Raw genomic sequence first — 25,538 nt, forward strand, 5'->3', positions numbered from 1 at the left:
CCATTAATTGGTTTTTAAGTACAAATTATCGGCGCTGATTGGCTTAAGTTGTGCACGCAAATTAGTGAACATAACTTTTAAGGGCCATATATAGAATTTGGGGGTTTGCCTTTACTACTACTAACCGACATTCTTTTACATTTTTCCTTACTGATTTTGTACACCATCTTGTTATTTTGTAAGGAAAGTAGAGGCTGACTGAAAATGGAACTATTGTATCCCTCTGCTAAACCCACAGCATTCAAGCTAGAATATACTTTACTGAAAAAGCTACAGACTCTGCAGTACACGGCTGCTTGTTTGATCTATGGCTGGCTGAGGTTCAAGTCAATTCGGGCTCTAAGAAGCCAGTTCAGCTTCTTCAAAAGAGGTGAAACTATCTTTAAACCGTGTACCATGGTTTTTCTTAACCTACGCGGTGTTTTTACTGAGTATTTAACTAAGTTAAATTAACTCAGAGACATAGGGACTGTTCCGATAGACTTCAATTACTGTTGCTCTATCCCTGTCCAAAAAATGTTTTTACAATAGCTAAGTCACACTCGAAATGACAGCTGATATCATGACTCCAAAGAGAGGCTAAAGCTTATCATCCCAAATTTAGAAGACTTAAAATTCCTGCTTTATGTTTTTGATACAAAATTGGAGCACTCTATTTACCATATAAACTAATATGCAAGATCATAACAGCATTACGTGCAATCACAGTACAAAATAAAAAGTAATACTAAGAATAGCTCTCCTTCAGGACTACCTTACAATCCTTGGTGGTCTAGTGGTATAGTCAGGACAGGAGCAATGTCCCAGTCATGGAAGCCATTTTGAGAGCAGAGCTGGAATAGGTAGGGGTAACTGGCAATGGCTAGAACACCAGGGATTGTAAGCGAGGCCCAGAGGGTCAACTCCTGTTTGGGGGTGGGGGAAGGACAAGGCACAAAGTTTCAGCCTACATTGAAACCACGTGGTCATTTTCAGCTGAGACCAAAAACATGGCCGAAAATTAAAATAACCTTTTGGCTGAAATCCAGACTGGACGGAAAGGATTTTGGACCAGTTTCAGTGCTGTAACTGAAAGAAAAACTCAGTTGGCCTTTAAAGAAAAGGTGGTATAGCAAATGAAAAACTATAAACCATGCCTTTCCAAATCTGAGCTCAAGGCAAGTTACAATCCAATACAGGAAGAAGGTAGTACAAGGGGGCTTATATACAGGATAAATTTACTCATGTGAGTATGCATGCATTAATTTGCAACTAGCACATGTTATTAGTAAACAGGCACCACTTAAAATAAAATGACTTGTATTCAATGTGTGTTAATCTAGACCTAAGTTTGTACCCGAGGCAATGGAGTGTTAAGTGACTTGCCCAAATTCACAAGAGACGACAGTGGGGAAAAGCAGGATTCGAACCCTTGTTTGTAATTCACAGTCAATTAAACTAACCAGCCATATAGTCCTAGGTATTATGTTTTAACATTTAAGTAGCTGTAATTAAAAATTTTCTGTGCCATTAGCTTTGATTTGATTATGAACAACCATTTAATTTGCCAGAATCTGTTCAGTTTTAACAAACTGCATCTGGCTACAAGTTTAAAGCATGACAGAAATAGCAGAAAGCAGCACACAGTTTGTTATGCTCTTACAATGAACAGGAAAACAAATCCATCAATTAACACTCAGAAGGTCTCCGGAGGACAGCAGGACACATTACCACTGAAGATAAAAGGTTGACGTTATCTGACTGAGCCCTGGCACGAATGTGGACCAATATTGTAATTTTTCTAGAAACCTTTGGAACCATCGACCTTGCGTGAACATGCACCTTTCTGTCTACCTCAGTGATGTAGGACAAGGCAGTAGAATAAAATAAAAAGCTTGGGGAGGTCGGAGGGTATGTGTTAATACTTTGTTTTGGCAGCCCACAAAGGAGTGAGTTTGTGAAGATTTTCGGTCTCAATGCCATTTTTAATAATGTTAACAGTATTTTGATGGATCAACTGATTATGTGAGACTAAAGTTTGTGAACACATTGTGTTTACTCACATTCAAAAACAAGGGCTCCTGACACAGGAGCTTGCCGAAACACAGCCGTTTCAGGCCAACAATAAAATGTATAACCAAAGTGTGGCTCCAGTTCTAAACTCTCAACATACAACCTGTGAGGGCCACGGATTGGAGGTTAGGATGGAGAAGGGATCCCTTGTTCTGAGTTATGAGTGTCAGAAAACAGTCCAGTCACCATGAATCTGCAGAGGCCAACTCCAGAAGTACAGGGAACCATATTTGCAATGGCCAATAGGATGAATAAGGATCATAGTCCCTCAGCCCTGCTCAAGTTTCAGCAAAGTCTTCCCCACCAGAAATGTGGGAGATTATGCATACAAGAGGCCCTTCCCTCAATAGAGGAGAAAGGCATCAGACACTAGTCTGCCATGTGACCTCAGTCTACAGCACAACTGAGGGACTGCTGTTGAGATGAGTGAAGAGATCCATTCAGGGGGTACCTCACTCTTGGAAGATCTACAGGCAATGCCCATGTTGAGGGACTACTTCTGTGATGGCATCACCCTGTTCAGTATATCCATCAGACTGTTACTCTTGCCCACCATCATGCCTTGACTAGACACCCACAGCCACATCTTGATGGTTTCCTAACTCAAGAGGTATGAGCCCATGCCTCCTTATTGTTGACATACTGCATTGCAACATGATAGTTTGTATGAGGATGATTTTGTACATTAGCCAATATCTGAAAGCCTTCAGAGCTTTCCAAATGGCCCACAGCTCTAGAAGACTGATGTGAAGCTGTACTCCTGGGCAGACCATTAACCCTGAATGCCAGCCCCTAGTGCTCAGCAACCTATATGCCCCAAACATGTACAATGTGTGATCTACACCCTCTTGGAACACATGCAGCACTTTGATGGGAAACCTAAAATTATAAATGATTTTAATAGGGTGGTGGATCCTATCCTAGACAAGGCATTTCACTCCCCCTTGGAAAAATTAGGCTAAAGGGGTCCCACTACTCTTACCTATTGGAAGTAGCTGATGCTGGAAACGACTACACCTGTTGGAAAGGGACTTTACTTGCTTGTCATCCACCCACTCCTAAAATTGATTCTCTCCCACCCACCAACTCCCTAAGACAGTTGAAGTCACTATTGGACCCTCTGAAATGGATCATGTACTTATTTGGGTGGATTTAGACAGGGGGACCAATTCTTTGGGTAGATGACAGTGGAAATTCCCCTTGGAGCTCTACTTTAATACAAAATTTGGTGAAAATGGGCATACTTTAAGCAACTTAATCAGGCCTATGCATCACATGAGATAACTTTACTGGAAAGCAGCAAAGGCTGTACTGCAGGGTGAGATCATATCTTATTCAGATCATAAAAAGAAAGCTACAGACAGGAGGAGTAAGACTGGAACAGCAACTGCAGGGGGGTGGAGGCTTGTGGAGTATATCCTACTACCACCAATAGAGCCCCAACTGATGGTAACTCATGTTTCATTTAATGAGCTTTTACATCTGTGTGTTAAGAAATCAGCCAAGTATTATCAATATTATCTGTACAAATATGTACAGGTGGAAAAGTTAAAAGTATGCAGAACTAAATTAGTAGACAAAAATAAGCATCTCAGAAACCTTGTTGAAGGAGGACAATCAACAGGGGCACTGTTACCAGGGTACAAATTATATCACAATGATAGGATGGATCATATTGGAGGGGGAAGGGGTTTGTGCTATATGTTAAAGAGGGAATTGAGTCAAACAAAATTCTGCAGGAAACTGATAGTAACGTGGAATTCTTTATGGATAGAAATTTCATGTGTGAAGGGAAAAGGTATACTGGTAGGGTTATACTACTGTCCACCAGGCCAGGAAAAACAGAGACATGCATAAATGTTAAAAGAATTTAGGAAAGCTAGCAAATGTGCAACAGTATAATAATGAGTGATTTCAATTACTTCAATGCTGATTGCATAAATGTCACATCAGGGAGTGCTAGGGAGGTAAACTTTCTAGACGTAATAAATGACTGCTTCTTGGAACAGGTCCAGGAATCAACAAGAAGGGGGGGAGCTATTTTAGATCTAGTCTTTAATGGTTCTGGGTCCGCTAGGCAACTGTGAATTCGGGCAGCCTGGATAGACCATACAGGTCTTCATCTGTCGTCATCTACTATGTTACTATGTAAATTTGACTTTATAACTGGACCTTAGTACGGCCTTCGATACAATGGACCATGATCTTTTAAATCGTTTGTCAGAACCTGGGATCCAAGGGAGTGATCTAAACTGGATACAATCATTTCTACAAGATAAAACAAACCAAGTCCATCGTGATAAAGCCACTTCCTTTCCCTATGTCTCCCCCTATGTGGTTCCCCAAGGCTCAGTCTTAGCACCATTATTAAAGTATTCCTTTCTCCACTCATATTTTGTCAAACCCCTGGGCCTGAATATCTTTGCATAGGCGGATGGCATCCAGATACTTGCACGGCTCAACCCTATGAACATTTCTTTCATCCAAACTCTGGGTGTCCTGGCTACTTACGCACAAACTTCTCCTTAACTATGGCAAATGCACTGGCTCTATTCACTCATCTTAGTCCTACCACACTTATCAGCCCAATTACCACAGCAGGCCATTCTCTTTCTATTATAAAATCAGTGAAGGTCTTGTGAGTTTATCCTAGACAATACATTAACTTTCCATCCTTACATATCCAAGATCATATGCACTAGTTTTTTTTTAATTGAAAATGCTCTGTTCGCCATCTATTCACTACCTCAGCACTGTGTGTTCTTCCTTCATTGGTGCTACAAGGTATTCGAAAGAAAGACATTCAGCACCTACAACTGGTCCAGAATGCAGCTATACGTCTCCTAACTGGAGCAACACGATTTGATCATATCACACCACTTCTCTGTGAAGAACATTGGCTCCTGTTGCATCCTGAATTTGATACAAAATACTCCTGCTGATTCACAAAAGCTAGGATATTGAGGTGGGTGCCTGCAAGCCACTAGGAAAAGACCAGCTGGAGTCTTGCTCAAGAGCCAGTGAGGCTGAGTAGAGAGCAAGAAATGCATGCGTCTGTCAAGCTGTTCAGAAGCTGAGTGCAGGTGAATCTGGAGGGGAACCACTAGAGGGCCTTAGCACACACGAGAGCACTACTAGGGGGGTTTACAATAGATACAATGGCAAGAAAGAGTTTTCAATCTGCTATGCTTTCAGCTCGTATTTCAGTTCACACTTTTCACCATGTTGAATATTGATATACCATTATGGATGATTTATCAAAGTTGCAGTCTCTATTGCCTCAGGACATCATTCCTCTATTTGTATCTGTTATGGCAAATTTAGAAGAATGTTCTAAACAGATGATCCGAACGACTCATGATCAATTTGATACTTCTATAAGAGGTGCAGCAACTGCATTAGCAGCAAGGTGTTTATCCTGGTTGAGAGCTTCAGCTTTAGGAGAAGACATTCATGAAAAAGTAGCTGATGCTCCTTGTTCAGGTGATTCATTATTTGGGGACAGAGTTAAGGAGTTAATTGAAGGTCTCAAAGAAGATTGTACAACTCTTGATACCTTAGAACAGGATAAACATCAACCGTCCAAATCAAATTATAAAAGGTTACCTTACTACGCCTCTAGAAATAGATTTCAACATCGTAAATCAATTTCTAATAAGCGTGCATCTTATAATTTTCATAATAGAGGAGGAAGGGATAGACGTGCTCAGAAACCAGCTACTACCCAACAACAACAAAAAGTAGCCTCTAGTTTTTTACATCACATTTCAAATTCAGGATCCAGTGGGGGGCAGAATTCAGAAGTTTTTGGATGCTTGGAGATCAGTAACATCAGACAATTGGATTTTAGGGATAATTCAAAAAGGTTATTCCCTTCCCTTTATACATACCCCACCATTACGATCACCTACACATCTTCATGTCCCAACCTCCCAAATTCCACTATTACAACAGGAAGTTCACAAACTACTTCAGGAGCAGGCTATAGAGAGTGTTCCTCTTCAAGAGAGAAACAAGGGTTTTATTCCCATTACTTCCTCATTCCCAAAAAAGATGGGGGCTCGCGAGCGATACTATATCTAAGAAGACAACAAATTTATTCCAAAACAAAAATTTCGAATCACTACATTGCCTGCAATACTTCCACTATTATAGCACAATGTATGGTTCACAGCCCTAGACCTTCAAGATGCTTATCTTCATATTCCTATCCATCCATACCCCAGAAGATTTCTTCGATTTGTACTCCAAAGCCATTACCAGTTCCAAGTTCTGCCATTCGGTTTACCATCAGCCCCCAGAGTATTCACAAAGTGTGTTATAGCACCAGTAGCTCGTTTACATCAGAAAGGGATTATGCTATTCCCATATCTCAACGATTGGCTAATAGTAGCTCCTTCGCCACAGCAAAATCTTCAGGATCTACAGCTCACCATTCATCTTCGTAAAAAGGTTAGGTTTTCTAATAAATTACAAAAAAATCAAATATGATCCCAACACAGAGCTTAACATTCATAGGAGTAGACCTGATTTCTCAGGAATCTCTGGCAAAACTACCGTTATCTCGAGCTCAACTGTTGATACATTTAGTACACTATCTCCAATCAGTGCAAACAGCAACTGCTTGCACTATTGTAACTCTTTTAGGACACATGGCCTCCATAGTCAGTATTCTTCCACTAGCACATCTAAAGATGCGTCCACTACAATGGTATTTAAAGAAAAGATGGATTCAATATCTACATCCTCTTTCTGCAAAGATTTTTATTTCCAACCATATCAAACTACAGCTTCTATGGTGGACACAACAGAAAAATCTATTGGTGGGAGCTCCATTTCATTCACCTCACCCTACCAAGATTATAACAACAGATGCCTCCAAAATAGGCTGGGGGGGGGGCCTTATCTGGACAATTACTCAACACAAGGACATTGGACAGTTCAGGACAGAACTTATTCCATCAATCTAGAATTAAGAGCAGTCAGATTAGCTGTTCAAACTTTTCAACATCTCCTGCATTCTCATGTTATACAAGTTCAAACGAACAATCAAGTAGCAATGTTCTATATAAACAAGCAGGGCGGCATGGACTCGCATCACCTTTGCTGCGAAGCTGTCAAGTTATGGACTCTAGTTCTGTCTCTGGATTCCACAATTCAAGCAATTTACCTACCAGGGTTCGACAATCAGATAGCAGATTCATTAAGCAGAAAATTACAACCACATGAGTGGTCCATCAAGACCACTGTTATTCAAAACCTATTTCGTCTTTGGGGTATACCGCAGGTAGATCTCTTTGCATCCCCACAAAACAGCAAGTGTCACAGATTTTGTTCTATGTGGCCCACTCAGGACAGCCACAGATGCCTTTGCTATTCCTTGGACAAATGCCCTTTTTTTACGTATTTCCTCTAATTCCTCTAATCCTAAGGGTATTACAGAAGGTTATTCAGGACAGATCTTCTCTAATTCTTATAGCACCATATTGGCCGAGGAAAACTTGGTTTCCAATACTCAACACATTAGTTATCCTTCCACCTTGGACTCTTCCAGACCTCATAACTCAAAACAGAGGTCTACTTCTCCATCCAAACCTAAGGAAGCTTTGTCTCACAGCGTGGTTTCTTCAAGCAATGCATTAGATACTTCAGTTTTTTCTCAACCAGTCATTAATGTATTGTTGGCTTCTAGAATGCTGTCAACTAGAATTTCTTATTCTTCCAAGTGGAACAGATTTACATTATTGTGTATACCACGTAGCATTAATCCAATCTCTTGTTCAATTTCTCCATTATTAGATTATTTTCTATACCTTTCTAATTCTGGATTAGCTTGTTCGTCAGTTAAAGTACATGTTGCAGCTATATTGGTTTTTCATGATCCTATTGATAACACAACAGTAATAAAGACATCCTATCACCAAAAGGTTTATGAAAGGCTTACTTAATCTCCAACCACCTATTCAATCACCTCCATTAGTTTGGGACTTGAATTTAGTATTGGAGGCGTTAATGGGGCCTCCCCTTTGAACCTCTGCAGTCTACCACCATCCAATTTCTTACCTGGAAAAGATTATTCCTCATTTCCATTACTTCGGCTCGAAGAATTGGAGAAATTCAAGTGTTGGTGTATTATGCTCCATACACTCAAATTCTGCATGATAAGGCAATACTGCGACCTCATCCAAAATTTTTGCCTAAGATAGTCTCCTTTTTTCATATTAATCAATCCATTATATTACCAGTCTTCTATCAACCTCCACATCAGGATAACCATCAAAGTCGTCCTCATACTCTAGACTGTACCAGAGCATTATCAATTTACTTACAACGGACATCAAAGGAACATAGACCTTCTCAATTATTTCTTTCCTATAATTTGAAGCATCGACAACCAGTCTCTAAACGTACATTATCGTCATATATTACAAATTGTATTAACTATTGCTATTCAATATCATCTCTTCACAGTCAGCCATCAACGCCTCATGTCACAGCCCATAAACTACGTTCTATGGCTGCTTCAACTGCATATTTACATAGAGCACCTCTTATAGACATTTGCAGAGCAGCAACATGGTCATCCCTCCATACGTTCTCAAGACACTACTGTCTCGATACGGCATCCCATGCAGATTCCAACTTTAGACGGACAATTCTTCAGGAGGCAATTTAAACGACAACTATCCTCCTCCTCCTATCACAGGTAACAATTTTCATACTGAGTTTAGTTAATTATGAATTTTTTTCATTCACTATATGTTACCTGTGTATGCTTGGGAGTCTTCAGAGGTGTGGCTAAAAGATCCTGTCCATGGAAAAATCTTCGTTTCTTACCTGTAACGGTAGTTTTCCGTGGACAAAGGATCTTCTAGCCATACAATCCCTCCCTACCCTCCCTCAGTTGTCGCAGCTATTTTGATTAAACTGAGCTAGGTAATGTCACTGTGTGTATATATACTATGAGTACGGGCGGGAATCCTCTAACTTGCTTACTTTAACTTTTAGAGTAGTTTCTATTGGATAGCCGGGTTGTTCACGTCACCGTGACGTATATTCAAAGGTGTGGCTAGAAGATCCTTTGTCCACAGAAAACTACCATTACAGGTAAGAAACTAAGATTTCATGCTGTTTTCTACAGTTTTCTTGTAATTGAATGCAGTTCCTTTCGCATGTAAACAGGGAAGCAAAATATAACTAACTACTGGGCCCACCTTCTCTGCCAAAATTTCATTCCTAGAGCAATGCATAGACCTCAAGTGATCTCTGCTTTGCCTTTACATCTTCATAACCTGGGGATCCTTTATGCTAGTTCCATGCTGTCTTTAACACAGTTATATTATTTGTGTCTAACACTTTTCACTGGAAAATGTTTCATGTATCCAACACTCTATCCTTGGAGAACAAATTACTTCTTCATCTTCCATCTGATCCAAATCCTTGCGTCACAAATACAGGGAACATTTTCTGTTTAAAGATGGAAGCATGGAAAAATGACAGCCCAAAAATCTGTGAAAGAGCACAGTCTCAGGAACTGCTCTTTCTCCACACAGAATGGTACTTATTTTAGACATGCACAAACCAGCACTTAAGATATCCACATTGGATAAATGCCTAAGTCCCGAATTTACCAAGGCAGGATATACATGTATAAAACAAAAGAATATGAAAATTTCGAGGTGTAGTCTAGGTGTGTTCTGGGAGGAAGTAGGGTAGGACTAAAAAATGAACATTTATTCCTCATTTCAGAAGAGAAATGAATGTCTGTGTTATAACAGATCAAAATGATGATTTAAACCTGCTACCTAAGACATCTAGGTTTCACAGAAGTGCTTTTACTGAGCAGTGCTCCATTGGAGGGATTAGGGGAGGTCACCCTCTTCATCCTCCAGTGGTTGATGCCCCTCTCCCTGCCCTCATCCCCACCTCTGAAAGAACTGGCAAAGGATACTGGGCTGTGTGACAATTTTGAGAAAAATGAACATGTACATTTCAAAAATGGCCAATATAAACATTTATGTTCAGTCACAAAACACTTATGCTGCTACTCCGCAACATGAATGTTTATATGCCAGCAAACCCATTGATATTTTAGATGTTTATTTGTGTAAAAACAAACATTTGTCACACACATCCATGACACAAACTTCTTTCTCCAGTATGTTTTAGAACAGGTTTTGCATCAGTAGATCCTGTTCTAAATTTCTAGCTGGACTTGAGATGTCCCAATTCCGATTTGGGGGTATGTGTCCAGGATAATCCGCCAAAGGCGGAGAACTTGAACTTCCCACGAAAAACACAGAATATGGGAAAACGTGGGATGTTTGACCACGGAAACCAAAGACTGGAGAGATGAATTCTTCTAGAAACAAACGTTTATTAGATAAAAAGAGTCGACACAAATGCTGTGTTTCGGCCGCTAGGCCTGCATCAGGAGTCTCACTGGGCGGAGAGCATCTGATGCGCAGATGCTGGAGATTATAAACTGGTTAAGTATGATCTCAAATGAAGTCTGTCTTTATAAAAACCTTTTATGTGATAAAAAGATTTGCTCATAGATGGGTTCATGCTGGCAACCCATCTACGAGCAAATCTTTTTATCACATAAAAGGTCTTTATAAAGACAGACTTCATTTGACTTCATACTTAACCAGTTTATAATCTCCAACATCTGCGCATCAGATGCTCTCTGCCCTGTGAGAGTCCTGATGCAGGCCTAGCGGCCAAAACACAGTGTTTGTGTCGAGTCTTTTTATCTAATAAACATTTGTTTCTAGAAGAATTCATCTCTCCAGTCTTTGGTTTCCGTGGTCAAACATCACACTTTTTCCCCATATTCCAATTTGTACATCCTTCCTAAAATGTTGCTCAGTGTGTGCAAAAGAAAGAGAGAAGGAAGAAGAAAAGGAACAATGTAGGGACAGGGAAATTCTCACTTGCTCTGCACTTGGCGCTGGTGGGAAGGAAAGATGGGAAGCATGGAGATGGAGCATGAGAGATAGCAGGAGGAAAGAGTTGGATATTAAGAGTCAAAGAACTCAAAGGCAAGCAAAAAAAAAAAAAAAAAGACTGTATTCCTGAGTTGGCCAGTTTAGTTGCTCTAGTTAAGTGATGAGGTTTTTCACTTGTTGATCATGTGTATAAAGGATGCTTTAAAAGGACCACAGAATCCTACCTGAACTCACCACGATAGAGTTTATGCAGTGCTTCAGGAAAAGCATATGTGTATCGCACAGGCAAGCAGAGATGGCCTTCAGACCTTTTTATGGGTGGTGGGAAAAAAAAAAAAACAGTATTACACTCCACAAGACAGGATGAAGCAGCAAAGAGTTAAATTTGCCATTAGAAATTACTCAAACCTCAAGAGATAATTCTGGAATTATAAGAGAGAGTTACTGGGCAGCAAGTGGGTAGTGTGAGACATTTTGCAAAACACCACATTCCACTCTACATACATTCATCTTCTGAGTTCAAGTCACACACAGTCTATCCATTTTCAGTCTTCCTAATCATGCTGTCTGCTTTCTAGTTAACTATACATGTGTTCACCAATATGAATCCCGATTTATTATACATCTTTTCTTCATGCATTAGATTCAGTCATCTAACCTCCTGGCTCCCCTATGGATTCTAATAAGAGCAGCTAAAAGCTCTTGGCGGGTCAGGTTTTGGCCTGTAGCCCATAGGTTGGGCAAGCCTATTCTAAACTATATTGTGCTCTTTATATTCTGATTCCAGTGTCAGTGCCTTGTCCTACTTTGTCCAACTAAGAAGGTAATGCCTTTCTGACTTTTTAAATTGTCTATATAACTGTGTTTCTCCTCTTTCCACATACTAAAGCTAATATGCACCAGTTTGTTGTCTGACATTTACTGTTACAAAGCAAATTGTAGAAGCAGTAATGGGAATAATATTTAAGGAAAATGAATAATACTGTAAGGTGTCAAATTAGTTTTGAAATTATGTAAAAAAAAAACAAAACTTAATACATAACACCACATTGTAAATGTTTTGCATTGTTAAATTAGGATGCTTATGTGCTTATCTTTTTAATTTGTCTCTTCATAAATGAAGTTATAACTAGTACTGATTGTTCTAATATGTGCCATGCTTGTGGCACGTCCTGTGTACAGTTGTGTAATTTAGAAATTCACAATGTCAGTCATGATTTGAACTGTACAGAGTAAAGCTGTAAAAGAGCTGAGGGACTTGGACGTAAACCCTCCACATCCTTAGGGAACTTGTAAGATAAAGGAATTGTATCCATAGAAGCGTTTGCCGTAAAGCTATTAAGGATAAGGGTTCAAGAGCTGTTTGAGGTAATGAGAAAATTTAAATTTGTTAGCTGCCACTGTGAAATTTGTGTTAACATCATAACAATAGTAAAATAACATTGTGAACAGTCATATTGCAGAAATAAGATGAATGTCAGCAGACGACAAACGATACCACGTTAGGCAGAATATATAGAAAAAAAGGAACCTGCAAGTTAACAAGGTATGTGTGACGTGTATGCATATGAAGGTATCTGTAGAGGAGTGTCTATGAATTATGATATGCACTTTCAGGATAGGCAAGAATTGCAAATAATTTTATTTCAGTTTAAAGAATTGTGCTATCAAGGTCAATAAGGACACTAAACAGACTGGAAAAAAGGGACAGAGGATAATAATAACAACAACAGAGTTTGCTAGAAGTTATGCAGAGTGACTGACCTGTAGCCTAAACAAGTATGAGGCCCACACTGCAAACAATGTGGATGGTGGATGTGTGTTAACTGATTTTACTTTTTTGAATTAGGTGGTGAACTTTTACAAAACCTTCTTTTAACATCTGTTGAAGCCTTTCATTCACAGACTTTCTGGAGGATGGTGACCTCCCCTACAGATGACTAAGCTAAATGAAAGGTGCCTCAGCACAAGTCTCTACTGAAACCTTGCAATAAAAAAGGCTCATATTGAGTTCACTCTCTTAACAAGTTGTTCATCAAATAAGTTTTTTTTAACCTATTTAAGCATGAACATGTTATAAAATACAACATTGCACTGATATACTGGTGTGACTAATTAGGATTCACGGTGTGATTATCGTTTTAAAAAAGTCTCATAGTTAAATATCAAAGCCCAACATGGTTCCACACAGTTTACAGCACCAGGACTTTCTCCTCATCAGCTACAACAGGGAAATGAACAACTGTTGTGGAGTCATCTGTCACCAAGATCGCTGTCTCACACTTGCAAACAAGGTTTTATAAGATTGGAAAATAAAGCTTATAGCTTGTTTTTGTTTCTTGAAATTAAGGACTTATTCTCAGTGTTGCTTTAGGGGTTTATTCTTTAGAACTATTAAGTATGGTCCTGTATGTATTACTAGAATTATTACTAAGTTTGAAAAAATATTGTAAGAGATTGGATAGGTCAATTGAAAGAAATATGTTTCTACTGGATGTGATTTTTGAAAATTGTATATATTCATCCTGTCTTGAATCTTATAACCATTCCTTATTTTTACTCAGATCAAGAAACTCTCTCAGCTGGAGACAGACCTGGCATGACTGCAGTGATAAAAACAAGATATGTCTTGCTGATAAGAGATGGGGCCATGGTTGATGCAATAGATGCTACCTCATAAGTACACCTTAACCAAGTGGTTCCCAAACCTGAACCTGGAGGCACCCCAGCCAATCAGGTTTTCAAGGTATCCACAATTCAAGAAATAGATTTGCATGCAGTGGAGGCAGTGCAAGCACGCAAATTTCTCTCATGAATATTTATTGTGAATATCCTGAAAATCTGACTGGCTGGGGTGCCCTCAGGGCCAGAGTTGGGAACCACTGCCCTCACCTAGAGGCGGAGGTTTCTGTATTAGGTAGTGGAATACAAATGTAAAAGCATACGAGATTCTAGCATGGTCACCCAGACTAACACCTCTACTTGTGAGCCCAGCCTGAAGATGTCCAGAGTAACCTGGTCTGCACTGGTCAAAGTCTTTCTTAGAAGAGCATGAGGATAGAAATTCTTTCTTGAAAAGTGTATGGTTTATTGTTTCCTTAGGCGAAGTAAGCTCTTGACAGGATGAGACCTTAACTGTATTTATGTGAACACTTAGGAATGGGCAGTATTTTGTGAGGATAACGTGTTTGAATAAGAAATTGTTCACCTCTGTTAATACAGTCAGTCACGGCAAGATTGCGTTCCTCAACAATTCAGACATCTAATATTACTACCCATTTCCTGTTTCCTTTGCTTATACCAAAATGTATTTACCCCTTGGTTGACTCCTCCTATGTGGGCATATTGCTTACTTTTATGCCTTTGGGGGAGGGGGAGTCTTTGTACAATAGGTTGTTTGATGTCAGATGTTCTGTTTCTGTGGAATTCTTTACCTGTAAATCCTGTACAGCAAACACAGTCTATGGACATTTTCTCTCTTAACAGTGAGGTCAACCAGCTTGAACAGAGGCTGTTTCATTAGCTATGTCTCTAACTAGTATTCTAGCAATGACTATTACAACCATAAATAATTGACCAAGCTGACTTATACCCTTGCCAATTCTATCAATATAACCTCTTCCTTTATAGAAGCTTTATGCAAAGAATTGGGCTCTGTCCGAAAAGTAGTACGTTAAAAATAAAAGAAAAAAAAAGCCCCACACACTTCTTCCTAACTCTCTTTCGACTTTAGACACCATTATGACTGTCATGAGTTTGAGGGTATTGCTTGAACCTCTCTGACCAGAGCACTTTGATGATACCTGTCTTCTCACAGTCACACTTCTTCTGGTTTTCTTGGCTTACTAGCTGGTTACCAGATCTGATCTTGGCTGCACACCTTATTCTTTACCCCTTTATTGGAATAGTGCTGTTTATCTTCCTTTCTTACTGTCTCTTGTTGGCCAGACTGGATGGACCGTACAGGTCTTTATCTGCCGTCATTTACTACGTTACTATAGGGCTCACTTTCGAAAGAGAAGGACGCCCAACTTTCGACATAAATCAGAAGAAGGGCGTCCTTCTCACAGGGTCATCCAAATTGGTATAATCGAAAGCCGATTTTGGATGTCCCCAACTGCTTTCCATCATAGGGACGGCCAAAGTTCAAGGGGGCGTATCAGAGGCGTAGCGAAGGCGGGACTTGGGTGTGGCTAACACTTGGATGTCCTCGACCCATAATCAAAAGAAACAAGGACGTCCCTGACGAACACTTGGACGACTATACCTGGTCGTGTTTTTCTTACAACCAAGGCACAAAAAGGTGCCCGAAATGACCAGATGACCACCAGAGAGAATCGGGGATGACCTCCCCTTACTCCTCCAGTGGTCACTAACCCCCCTCCAATCCTCAAAAAATATCTTTCAAAATATTGATTGCCAGCCTCTATGCCAGCCTCAGATGTCATACTCAGCTCCATCACAACAGTATGCAGGTCTCTGGAGCAGTTTTAGTGGGTGCAGTGCACTTCAGGCAGGCGGACCCAGGCCCTTCCCCCCGTTACGTTTCTGGAGGAAATAGCGAGCCCTCCAAAACCCACTGTACCCACATCTAGGTGCCCCCTTCACCTGTAAGGGTTGTGGGTAGTGGGTTTTGTGGGGGGGGGGGGGGGGTTGGGGGGACTCAGCACACAAGGTAACGGAGCTATGTACCTGGGAGCAATTTATGAAGTCCACAGCAGTGCCCCCTAGGGTGCCCGGTTGGTGTCCTGGCATGTCAGGGGGACCAGTGCACTACAAATGCTGGCTCCTCCCAAATGGCTTGCATTTAGTCGTTTCTGAGACGGACGTCCTTGGTTTCGATTATTGCCGAAAATCAGAAATGACCAAGTCTAGGAAAGACCAAATTTAAGGATTTGGACGTCTCTGACGGTATTTTCGAAACGAAAGATGGACATCCATCTTATTTCAAAAATACGGGTTTCCCCGCCCCTAGATCGGGACGTTTTGTGAGGACGTTCATATCAAAACATGGACGTCCCTTTTGAAAATGCCCCTCCACGTTCCTTGCAATGCTTTTGCTCTTTGTATCAGATGTGGCCTAAATTTAAAGGTTACTAACAGATGATTGATTCCAAGTACCCTAGATGGCCAATTGGCTTTTCTAGGCCGCGGCAAGAGGAGACATTGAGGAAAATTAATTATGGGGCTTCGAACTTAAGCTTACTGTGATTTGATAATATGAGAATATATGTATCAATTGTGCAGCACTTAAATGACAAAAGGCCAGAATCAGTATAAGATATTGGTACAGTATTTTTTAGCACTATGACCACCTTTCACTGAGGGCCTGACTTGTGCAATATGTTTTGATTTTGCAGCAACTGCAGATGTATCCTGTTTTCATGTTTTCAATGCAAAGTAATTAACCATGTGATATGATGTAAGATGATGATTTCAGTGTCAGAGTTACAGTGGTGCAATTAATATATAGTTATACTTAGGTTGAAGATGTTAAATGGTACTATATAGTAGTTCATATGTTAATTAGTAAATTGTCCAGTGTTTTGCTCAGTTTTGATCCCAGCCCCTTAAAGACTTGAACTGCTTACCATATATGGAGGAACAGTGCTGATGTTTGTGCCTTTTCGAGTCATGTAATGATGATTATTAGCTTTATCATAGTTTCCCTTTTTGGGGTCCCAATCAATGCTCAGGGCTATTTGTGTTTGATTTGTACACGAGCAGAGATACAATTGGCCAAATAAATGTTTTAAAAAGCTTACACTCTTGCTTAGTCTCTGAGCTTGCCACAGTTGGGAAAGTCCCAGCTCTGACCCCTTTTTCCAGTAATTGCCATATCACCAGCTTTGGAAAGAGCCAAAACTTTGGTAAGATACAAGCAGGAATCCTGTACTTTGATATGTCCAAATGAGAATCCTACAGTGTCATGTAACTAATGCTTGATTAAAGATCGATTCTCTCTACGAAACAAATACATTTTTTTAATGAGGTTTCAGTTTCTTACCTTTCTGGGTCAGTGTTTACACCAATAACTGGTTTGGACCTGTCCAAAATCTTACTGGCAGCCAGCAGCATTGTGCCATCACCTGGAGGGAAACAATTATCTATATCACCTGGCTGTTTCACATCAAATTATGCAGATACCAAAACAAGAAAAGCACTTAAATTAAAATAGCTCTCTCAAAGTTTTAACATTGTAATTACAAGCAAATTTGACAACTGCAAATGGAAACTGAACCAGAGGAAAATATCCTTGTATAACACAATCAGATTAGTTTTGTAAAAAAAAATTAACATTAAAACTATCTCATTACCTAGAATCAAAATTTCCATGGCATTCATAAACTCACTCGTTCACTAGCAGTTACTTCATGTTTTACAAAAAATAAAAAAAAGTCTAACACAGTTAATCAGTCACTTTAGACTAAGTCTCAGCTATCCCTGTGTACACAAAACCACCTATTGTTTCTGATCAGATGAGGGTGGAGAGGTGGGGGGGAGAAGCCTGGTAACAGACATAATTTAAACAGATCGAAAGAAAATCCCAAGAAGCTATACAAGTACAGTAACTCTGCACTTGCAGTCAGTGAATGAGGTCCTTCAAACTGGGGAAAGAAAAAACAGTTTTAACGTTTAGTTTGTATTTGGCAGTTTGAAGGCAAAGCCAGGTGTTTCAACTCACCTGGAATCTATGAAAGCTCTCTATTAGAATTAGATGTTTTGAAATGAAAGCTTATTTAAGTTCCACTGAATGTATATGTTAGACTCATCAAGAATAAGTATTTGCATCAACTGCTTTGTTTGCCACATACTTAAGAGTCACAGTGTGCTATTTGCTGTTACTGTGAGAGGGCTATTGGGGGGGGGGGGGGGGGTAGTGATTTGTAATCTTGTTTCATGCATTTTTCAAAAATAATATATATAAAAAAAAGAAGAAGTATTATCAAGGGAATGGTATCTAGAATATCTCTAGCAGTTAGCAACACCTGTAATTCTAATATGTGATCTATAACCATCTGTAAGTTTTAGCTCCTTTGTAGAGAATCTGTAAATCCTGTGGGCCCAGTTTATCAAATGGTTTTCTGTCACAAATCAAACATATTGCCATTAATAAGTTTCAACTGAAACTAATGTCTTGTACTTGCATCACAATACCATGCAAATAATTTCACCACTATATCCACACCAAACTTTACCCTTCCCGTTTCAGACACCCTGAAAATTCTTGGAGTAACCATTGATCGGAATCTCACTTGAAAGCCATGTGAAGAATACAACAAGGAAGATGTTCCACTCAATGTGGAAACTCAAAAGAGTAAAACCTTTCTTTCCTAGGGGAATCTTTCGTAATTTAGTACAATCAATGGTACTAAGTCATTTAGACTACTGCAATGGACTTCTTGCCGGCTGTAAAGAACAAATAATCAAAAAACTTCAAACAGCCCAAACCACTGCAGCCAGACTTATAATTTGGAAAAACAAAGTACGAAAGTGCCAAACCTCTAAGAGAAAAGCTACACTGGCTTCCTCTTAAAGAACGGATAACGTTCAAAGTTTGCACTCTGGTGCATAAAATAATTCACGGAGATGCCCCGGCCTACATGTCAGACCTTGTTGATTTACCACCCAGGAATGCTAAAAGATCAGCACGCACATTCCTAAATCTTCACTTTCCCCGCTGTAAAGGTCTAAAATACAGATTAATACGTGCGTCCAGTTTTTCATACATGAGTTCGCAGATGTGGAATACTTTACCACCTGACCTGAAAATAGTTCACAACCTAAATAACTTCCGTAAAGCACTGAAGACTCACCTCTTTAACAAGACATACCATAATGATTCATAGTAGGAACTGTAATACACCATCACTTATTTAATATTTAGAATATTTTCTCCTTATACCGGATTGTTTACTATTACTATGTCTTCCTTGTAATACCAATTGAATGTTTTCTCTTTTTACCTGATTGTTTATTATGTCATCCATGTTTTCTTTACAATACCAATTGTATCTGTAATCTGGAATGGCGTATGCTATGACGGAAAATTGTAAGCCACATTGAGCCTGCAAATAGGTGGGAAAATGTGGGATACAAATGCAACAAATAAATAAATAATAAATCAGGGCCCATGCAACATGTTTGCTGATCAGTAGACCTGGAAACAAACAAAAAACATGCTCCACTAAGAATTAAAACATGTTTACCTCCTGCTGATATTATAGCATCTGCCCACCGAACGGTTTCTTCATCATATTCTCTCCGCTTCACCAGCTGAACATCAATTCCTTCCTTCCTAGAGAAAAAAAAAAAAAAAAAGAAAGGCTGTTGATGGAAACCCAATCCCCAAAACAGAGCATTCTGGTGCTACTCAGTCAAATGTAAGGATCCCACATTCAGCCACAAGCATCTCTTGCTTTGCATGCACCTATCTCAGCAAACAGAGGAAAGTAATTAGACCAGGGCTTCCCAAATGGCTCACAAAATCCACATTTGGGGTCTCAACCTGGCCAAGATTTCCAAGTTAGCCAGCACCTCTAGAGGTAACAGAAAGCTTGATAAGCACTGAAACAAACAGAGATGGAGGGCTGGCCTAATGGTTAGAACACCAGTCTTGCAATCCAGAGGTGGCCGGTTCAAATCCCACTGCTGCTCCTTGTGATCTTGGGCAAGTCACTTATCCCTCCATTACCTCAGGTACAAACTTAGATTGTGAGCCCTCCTGGGACAGAGAAATATCCAGAGTGCCTGAATGTAACTCACCTTGAGCTACTACTGAAAAAGGTGTGAGCAAAATCTAAATAAATAAAACATAATAAAATGAGAAATGCTCTTTTGCATACAGCAACATGTTTAGGAATTATGTATCAATGCCATGAAACAGCTCCAAGTAAAAGCTGGTGAAGTTTTTTTTATTATTTAAATTTTCCAATATATCACCACATAAAGTGAATATGCAATCGGCATTATTTAACATTAGGAAACAAAAATGATAAGTATATATCTTTACAGCCCATTTGTCCACAAGTTAAAGAAATTTGATTCCAAGATTAAGGAAATTAAAAAAGAAAAAAAGATACAAAAATTAATAATCAATAGATGCTTGCTCTGGTTCAGACCCCAGCCTGCTAAATTAGGGAAGGTTTACTATATTCACATCAACTCTTGCATCAATAAACTCTTTCAACTATTTTGGATCTACAAACTGAAAATGTTTACCCTCAAGCACCACATTACAAAAACAAGGAAATCGCAAAACAAAATTTGCTCCCAATGCTACCACCCTGGGGCGAAGTTCCAAAAAGGCCCTTCGTCTCATCTGTGTAGGCTGTGAGAGATCTGGAAAGATACGGACCTTTGAGCCCAAAAACAGATTTTCTAAGTGTCTCAACGAAAGCCGTAGTACGGCATTCCTATCAGGCTCCAACGCGAAAGTGGCAAGCAGAGTTAACCTCTGAGTAACTATTTCTAATGAGCTTTCTAGGAATGAGGTAAGATTCATTCCCTCCCCTATTACGGGGGGATTTCCCACCACCACTCCAGTACTCCCGATGTAATAAGCCCGTGTAATGGGAGGGAGTGAGTCCTTATCCATTCCCAGGATGTCCACCAAATATTTTTTAACCATCTCCAAAGGAGAAATTAATGGCGATTTGGGAAAATTAAGAAACCTAAGGTTAAGCCTTTTAGTCTGATTTTCAAGGTATTCAAGTCGTTTATGTAGGAAATTATTGTCTTTAACCAAAGCTGTTTCTATAGATCCCATTTCTTGAATTTTGATATCCACACGTTCCAATTTCTGGGTTTGTTGTGCAGTCACTTGTGCTTGAAGCAGGGCAGCCTCAGAAAGAACTTCAATATCAGAAGAATTCTGCTTTAAAGTAGTTTGCATAGAGGTTTGGATATTGTAAACCATATCCCATAGTGACTCCAGCGTCACAATTGCTGGTCTAATCACTCCACTAGCCACAGGAGGAGATTGAGTTAGACTATCAGCCCGAGCTAACTTGGAAACAATAGCTTGAGGCAATACCTTTGAAGCCTGTTGTAGTAATGTTTCCCCGAAGTTGAGAATCTATCTCCGTTGCTGCAGTCACACCCTCAGACAGGACCAGCTGAGCCACTTCGGCGTCTGTCTCTGTTTGAACAGCCAGCAACTCTCTTCCAGGCTGGGGAGGTGCAATTCGCTCCACAGGGCTCAAGGAAGCCCCGTTTCCACTCTCAATCGACTCCGAAGGGCCGAGAGCTGCAGAGGGGGTCGAAGTTCCCTGAGGACCCGGTTGCTGCCTGGGAAATTGCAAAGTTGTTTGTTTCATCGTCGAGGAGGTCACAGGAACCGAGGGAAATTCCTTTACCTTCCCCCTCCGCTTCCCCATGGTTAACGAGGCTACAGAGGCACCGAGAGAAACTCACAAACACAGCAGCCTCCAGGAGCAAACACAGGTGCGTCTATTCACAGCGCCATCTTGGAATCAGCTCCATGATCGACGAGCAAAAAGCTGGTGAAGTTTTGATGATCCTGCATTGAAGGTGTGTAAATTATTTTGGTTCATTGTATGTTTCAGGATTTCAGTCACATGGTCACCATCATACTATGGATTGTCCTTAAGTCTTCGATTTAAGGACACGTGCAGAAGTCTGTTAACATTCTAAAGCAGTAGATAGTATCCTGGTGTTTAAAGAAAGTTAAAGCCATGAGGGTGTGGAATCTGGGTGGATGACTAACTGCCTGCTTAATGGGCAACCTGTTACATGTTTCAACATAACTTTAATATCACTGAACAGGCATTTATTGTTAGAAAATAAGGCTGTGATCCATGGTTTGATAAATCTCAAGTGTTATTTGTAGACTTGTCTGGGTTTAATATACATTTTACTAGCACAAACTTGCTGCTGCTAGAGTCACACAATCTCTGGCGAGCATATGGCTCCATTTATTCAGGGCAACACTGCAAACATCAGCATTTGATGAGACTATCAGAGACTCATCAGGCATCTGACAATACCTAACTTGCAACCACAGAGGCATTGGCAACTGTAAAACAAATCTCCAGAACCGAAGCTATCTTGATCAGAATACATGGTGAAGAACAGCTGATGGCCCTCAACTCCTCCAGTTCTTAAAATCTGTGCACCGTTGCTCAACATGTATCTTATTCACAAAATGGTTCTTTATGTAAACTGTTATCATAAATGAGAAACCACTGCTTTTAGCTCCTAGCCACAATTGCCCTCCCCTTGTCCCTTCCTCCCTTCTCACCCATTACTTCCCTCACCCGTAACTGTCTTGTTTGTCTGTATTACTTAGATTGTAAGCTCTTTTGAGCAGGGACTGTCTGTTTGTGTCAGGTGTTCAGCGCTGCGTGCGTCTGGTAGCGCTATACAAATGCTAATAATAATAAAAACAAGATTCTGAAAAAAAGCACTGTGGTTTCTACCTGAAATTGAAATCTTAAAAAATTAAAACTTTCACATGGGATCATCTTTGTATATTTCTTTCAGGTTTTTCACGTCTGGCCCAACTTCTTTAGCAAACCTCACTTTGATAATGTTTTATAATACATCCACTTCAATTTTTACTTTTCAAACATTTTCATGAATAAATGTTTACAAATCCACACAATCCAAGAAAGGAGGTAGCATTTCATTCTCTCACTCTCTCCCTTCAACCCCCTCCCCCCACCCCAGTCTATTTTTCACAGGCCTGCATTCTGAAAAAGGAGTAAAGCAGATGTGTAAAAAGTAACTTAAATAATCTATACATGAATGGCAATCAATGTGTCTGATGAGACAACCTCAAAAACAAAAAACATGCGACATCCACCAACACTTCCAGGTTACATTTCACTTTAGGCAGTCATAGATCAAAAAGAAACAAAATTAAGAGCACTGATTGATATTTGGGATTTTTAAAGGAGTCCTGGGAGTTTATTAACAGATGAAAATAAGAGCTGAAACAAGGTTTACACCCCAGGAGTAGAGAGAAAATGAGTAACTGAATGAAATCTGAGTATTTGAGAACTTCAGCTATGAATTACTGCAAAAATTACAGTAAGAAAACAATCTTCATCTTGTATTGCTTTCTCTCCCTCCTGGTACCTTCCACATCTCCTGGCTGATCAAGAACCATAGGTCTTTTAGGCTGCAGTATTAACTTTACAAAATCCGCATGGGACCTGCAAGCTAGTATGTGCTCAAAAGCCATGAGGCATGCCTTTGCCTCCTACGACTCAGGCTTCCTGTTAATAAGGAAACCCATAAAAGTTTAAACCATAATCAAATTTTCATTAAATCTGCCTATATTGGCTTTTAACGATTATACTATTGTGATCAGGCAGGGAGCGTGGATTGGGAATCCGAGGGAGCAAGAAGGAGAAAGTCCCTTTTGTACCCAAAAACCCCATGGGAGTAAAGGGCCAGAAGGTCCAGAACCAAAAGATCCAGGCCAGTTCGGGAGAGCAGCTCATCTCCTTCTCCACTGAGGTTATTGGGATCAAAAGACTACAAGTCCCAGCAGTCCTTGAGGGAGGCACCGGGTAGGACCAGGAAGTGCTACCCACACTACGAGTCCCAGAATCCTAGGGGAAATGAGGAGGATCTGAAAGGGCTTGATCAGGATGATAGGAGACAACTGGGAGGAGGTGATCAAGAGGATGGGAGACAGCTGGGAGGGGGTGCTGTAGAGGAGCCCATGGCCTGGCAGGCAGTGGAAGGTAGAGGAGATCCCAGAGGGAGAGAGCCCATGGACATTTCTGCTCTAGCTCGAGTCAAAGGTGGGCAGTTGAAAGGGCTCTTGGCAACATGGTTCTTTGACTTAATGAAAGGAGGGGAAAAGTGGCTTCAGCAGCACTCTAACAGTAGGTGAAAGTTTCAACACAGGAGGCTCTTAAATAAACTGGATGGGCTGAAGATAGGACCCGAAGTGGTGAACTGGATTAGGAACTGGTTGACAGACAGACGCCAGAGGGTGGTGGTGAATGGAATTCGCTCAGAGGAGGGAAAGGTGAGTAGTGGAGTGCCTCAAGGATCGGTGCTGGGGCTGATTCTGTTCAATATATTTGTGAGTGACATTGCCGAAGGATTAGAAGGTAAAGTTTGCCTATTTGCGGATGATACTAAGATCTGTAACAGAGTGGACACCCGGGAGGGAGTGGAAAACATGAAAAAGGACCTACAGAAGCAAGAAGAATGGTCTAAGGTTTGGCAATTAAAATTCAATGCGAAGAAATGCAAAGTGATGCACTTAGGGAGTAGAAATCCACGGGAGACGTATGCGTTAGGCAGGGAGAGTCTGATAGGTACAGATGGGGAGAGGGATCTTGGGGTGATAATATCTGAGGATTTGAAGGCGACGAAACAGTGTGACAAGGCGGTGGCCATAGCTAGAAGGTTGTTAGGCTGTATAGAGAGAGGTGTGACCAGCAGAAGAAAAGGGGTGTTGATGCCCCTATATAAGTCGTTGGTGAGGCCCCACCTGGAGTATTGTCTTCAGTTTTGGAGGCCGTATCTTGTTAAGGATGTAAAAAGAATTGAAGCGGTGCAAAGAAAAGCTACGAGAATGGTATGGGATTTGCGTTACAAGACGTATGAGAGACTTGCGGACCTGAACATGTATACTCTGGAGGAAAGGAGAAAGAGGGGTCATATGATACAGACGTTCAAATATTTGAAAGGTATTAATCTGCAAACGAACCATTTCCGGAGATGCGAAGGCGGTAGAACGAGAGGACATGAAATGAGATTGAAGGGGGGCAGACTCAAGAAAAATGTCAGGAAGTATTTTTTCACTGAGAGAGTAGTGGATGCTTGGAATGCCCTCCTGCGTGAGGTGGTGGAAATGAAAACAGTAACAGAATTCAAACATGCGTGGGATAAACATAAAGGAATCCTGTTCAGAAGGAATGGATCCTAAGGAGCTTAGCCGAGATTGGGTGGCAGAGCCGGTGGTGGGAGGCGGGGATGGTGCTGGGCAGACTTATACGGTCTGTGCCAGAGCCGGTGGTGGGAGGCGGGGATAGTGCTGGGTAGACTTATACGGTCTGCGCCCTGAAAAGGACAGGTACAAATCAAGGTAAGGTATACACAAAAAGTAGCACATGTGAGTTTATCTTGTTGGGCAGACTGGATGGACCGTGCAGGTCTTTTTCTGCCGTCATCTACTATGTTACTATGTTGTCAGGTGTTGGAGCTGACAAGGAAGGCTGAAGGGGGTGGGGTTTGCCCTTCATACTGAGAGTGATTATTGCCCTGGAATTAAGGGTGGACTTGGAAGAGTGCTCAGAGACCCAAGCAGCTGGAGGAGCTGCAGTTGCAAGCAGTGGTCAGAAGCTAGAAAGGGGAAGATAGAGGAGCCCAGTAAATCCAGCGTCTTAGCTGCAGCCTAAGTGGCCGCCTAGGTCAGAGCTGGGTGTATCAATTCGGGGTTGAAACTGGACACTGGGGGCTCGAAGGGGGAGAAAGCAGAAGTGACTGACCTGGTTTCTCCCTGGGAGAGGATTGGCAAGCTGGAAGATCCAGGAAATTGAGGTATCC

The 25,538-nt window shown here is 40.7% G+C and overlaps 1 protein-coding gene across 3 annotated transcripts in view; it reads right to left on the reverse strand.

Moving 5' to 3' along the window:
* The window catches only part of NADK2 (NAD kinase 2, mitochondrial), a 128,382-nt gene that overhangs the window by 94,034 nt on the left and 8,810 nt on the right, over positions 1 to 25,538 (reverse strand). For all 3 annotated transcript variants that reach the window (XM_030193041.1, XM_030193042.1, XM_030193040.1), the window contains exons 3-5: positions 19,214 to 19,302; positions 17,011 to 17,092; positions 11,228 to 11,311 (exon numbers count right to left, since the gene is read on the reverse strand). In XM_030193041.1, the coding sequence (XP_030048901.1) occupies positions 11,228 to 11,311; positions 17,011 to 17,092; positions 19,214 to 19,302 (255 nt within the window). The remainder of the gene's footprint in view (positions 1 to 11,227; positions 11,312 to 17,010; positions 17,093 to 19,213; positions 19,303 to 25,538) is intronic.

The sequence above is a fragment of the Microcaecilia unicolor genome, chromosome 2, assembly GCF_901765095.1.
Source record: "Microcaecilia unicolor chromosome 2, aMicUni1.1, whole genome shotgun sequence".
Lineage (NCBI taxonomy): Eukaryota > Metazoa > Chordata > Amphibia > Gymnophiona > Siphonopidae > Microcaecilia > Microcaecilia unicolor.